Source organism: Montipora capricornis, chromosome 6, assembly GCF_036669925.1.
Source record: "Montipora capricornis isolate CH-2021 chromosome 6, ASM3666992v2, whole genome shotgun sequence".
Classification (NCBI taxonomy): Eukaryota; Metazoa; Cnidaria; class Anthozoa; order Scleractinia; family Acroporidae; genus Montipora; species Montipora capricornis.
Window position 1 is genome coordinate 16358990 of NC_090888.1, and position 2500 is coordinate 16361489.

Below are 2500 nucleotides of genomic sequence, written 5' to 3' on the forward strand. Positions count from 1 at the left end.
CTTTGTAAACCCCATATAAAAGACAAGTCCGAGTGACCGCTGCGCACATTGATTAGCCAAGGCATCTACTTCAAGAGTTATTGAAATCCCTTCTTCTTTAAAACCCATTTTCTCCTACAAGTGTAAATCGGCCACACTGATGAGTAAAATCATCCAGGGTTACGTGTAGACAGCGTAAAATCTTCAAGGGGCCCAGAGGCACTTAACTACAGGAAGACAGTGGTTGCTAAGGAAGCTTTTTAGTCAAGAGCCCTACAGAAAGGTTGCATGGATAGTTCTTTAGGGAGGCAGTGTGGCCCAGTGGTTAATTAGGGCGTTTGCCTTGGGATCCGGGGATCCCGGGTTCAAGACCCGCTCTGACCACTCGTTGAATTTGATCCTGGTAGTCCCTGTTTGAACTTCCCAGCTGCACTTGTAAGTAGCCAACTGGTTTGCCTCCGGCCAGTTGGGATTCTTAACAGTTGTTCTTGTTGTTCTGTTCTGTCGTTTCGTTGTGTTTCATTGGCCCTGAAAAGCCCCTATGGGGAGCAGTCAATTAATTATGTATTGTATTGTATTGTATTGTATGGTATTCTTTGAAGTAACTTTTTCAAGGGAAACCTGACATCACTTCAATCAGAATGCGCATGAACAACTAGTTCCAGTTCTCTGCTTTGGGTTTTGACAGTGAAAAACATGTAAAAGTTACTCTCAGGAAAACAAGGGAAGAGGCGTTTTTTTCACCGTCCCATCATTTTCGTGAACTGTAGCATGCAATTTCTATTTAGGCAAGAAATGGAACTGATATTTTGAAAAGTGTATCAAAGGAGGGCCTTATGATGTCATAATTTTTTTTAGGAAATAACTTTTTCTAAGATCCATGCTACAGATTTTGTGTTAGACTGACTCCTCATAGTGTTGCCTTAAAAATTCAAGAAAAACATGGTTAAGTCACAGAGTTTTTAGGCACTTTCTATTTTTGTCACCTGATTTACTAAAATAATGTGGTTGTGAGTCAAACCAGACAAAGGAAGGTTAAAGTACATACTTGTCAAAAACGGTAGTTGAAGGGGTCCATAGCAACAGTTTGGTAGTAGTTAAACACAAAGACACGCTATAAAAGCCATGGTGCCTTAGGGACATGCAAATGATTTATCAATCAACCGTGGACGTAACCGAGCTCTGTGATAATTTGTGCAATAAAAAAGCCCCTTATGGTGATGTGTCCGTAATATGTCATAAAATGTCATCTGTCATGAATTCTTTATTTTCATACCCAGTCCCTTTTTATTTTTGTGCTAGAAATCTCTTTTCAGGCTTGTTTCTGTGTTGCTGCTTGTTAATTACCATCTTGGATAATAATATTAATCAGTTGTGCTTGAATGAATTCGAACAAAAGCAGAGGGTGGAGCCATGCACTCCTTTTAGATTGCATCTTCACCCTTCCCCTGTCCTAAGAGGTACAGCTCTATATTTTACACTGTCTGATCTGACACCCGACCATTAAATTTTGACTAGACCATGTGTGGACTGGTTCAGGGTGTGAAAGGGGTTAAAAAGGAAAAAAATAATTTATGGGTACCCCTGAACAGTACTTTCTCATGGAGGGTATACTGTGTCTCACTTATCCAGTGCACTTCTCCATTTTTTTTTATAATGGTATATGCTTTTGTTTTTTCATTATGAAGACTTCGACATGTACATGACACTCTAGAAATCTAATTTTACCCATTAATTTTGGTCTCCTCTCTGCCTCATTAAATGCCAGCAGTTAAAAATGAGACTGATAATTGAAATTTGATCATCAAATTCCCCTCTTTATGAAAGGAGCAATGATGGTGAATTTAATGCTTTTTTTTGTTAACTATTAGTGTGCAACGACAAACAGTAAGACCTGGAACTCCGCCAGATTTTGTTCTAAGGGTAAGTGTGCTAAAGCCAGAGTAGCATTTCAACCCTCAACAAGCTTAGGCTGGAGATGCTGTAATTCCAGATTTCCAGGACCAGTCATCTGCCTTGTCTACAGCATTCATTGATAACAGCTACACCCATAGACCAATAATAAGAATTAGTATAAATACACAGGTGATTATACAAAATCGCGCGCTCTCATTGGCTCGCTATCTCGGATTATCAGCCGAGAATCACCTCGACGGACAAAATGGCTGCCAGTAGTCATTTTGCCACTGTAAGTGAAGATGATTTTCACGTTGAAATGTTTTTTTTCTCTCTTTTTTGAAATAATCATCTGTGTATTTATACTAAAACAATTATTCGCCTTCGGCGAATAATTGTTAATTATTATTGTTTAGTTTCTTCAACTGATGTGCTCAGATTGTGCATATATTTGCGTTAATGTTCACAAGCAAATATTCGATTGTAACTTTTGATAGTGATTCATCCAGCAGATAAAGTTATCCGGCCTTTGAACGACTGGGGCCTGTGGCCCGTTTCTGGAAAGTCCAAAAAAGCCATTTGTGAAACTGCCAACTGCTTGTTTTGGAAAGCAGTTCTCTTTTAA

The 2500-nt window shown here is 39.1% G+C and overlaps 1 protein-coding gene across 1 annotated transcript in view; it reads left to right on the forward strand.

Annotated features, from left to right (window-relative positions):
• The window catches only part of LOC138051622 (CTD nuclear envelope phosphatase 1A-like), a 16882-nt gene that overhangs the window by 7818 nt on the left and 6564 nt on the right, over positions 1–2500 (forward strand). Inside the window, exon 4 of the mRNA XM_068897853.1 lies at positions 1851–1902. Coding sequence (XP_068753954.1) covers positions 1851–1902 — 52 coding nt within the window. The remainder of the gene's footprint in view (positions 1–1850; positions 1903–2500) is intronic.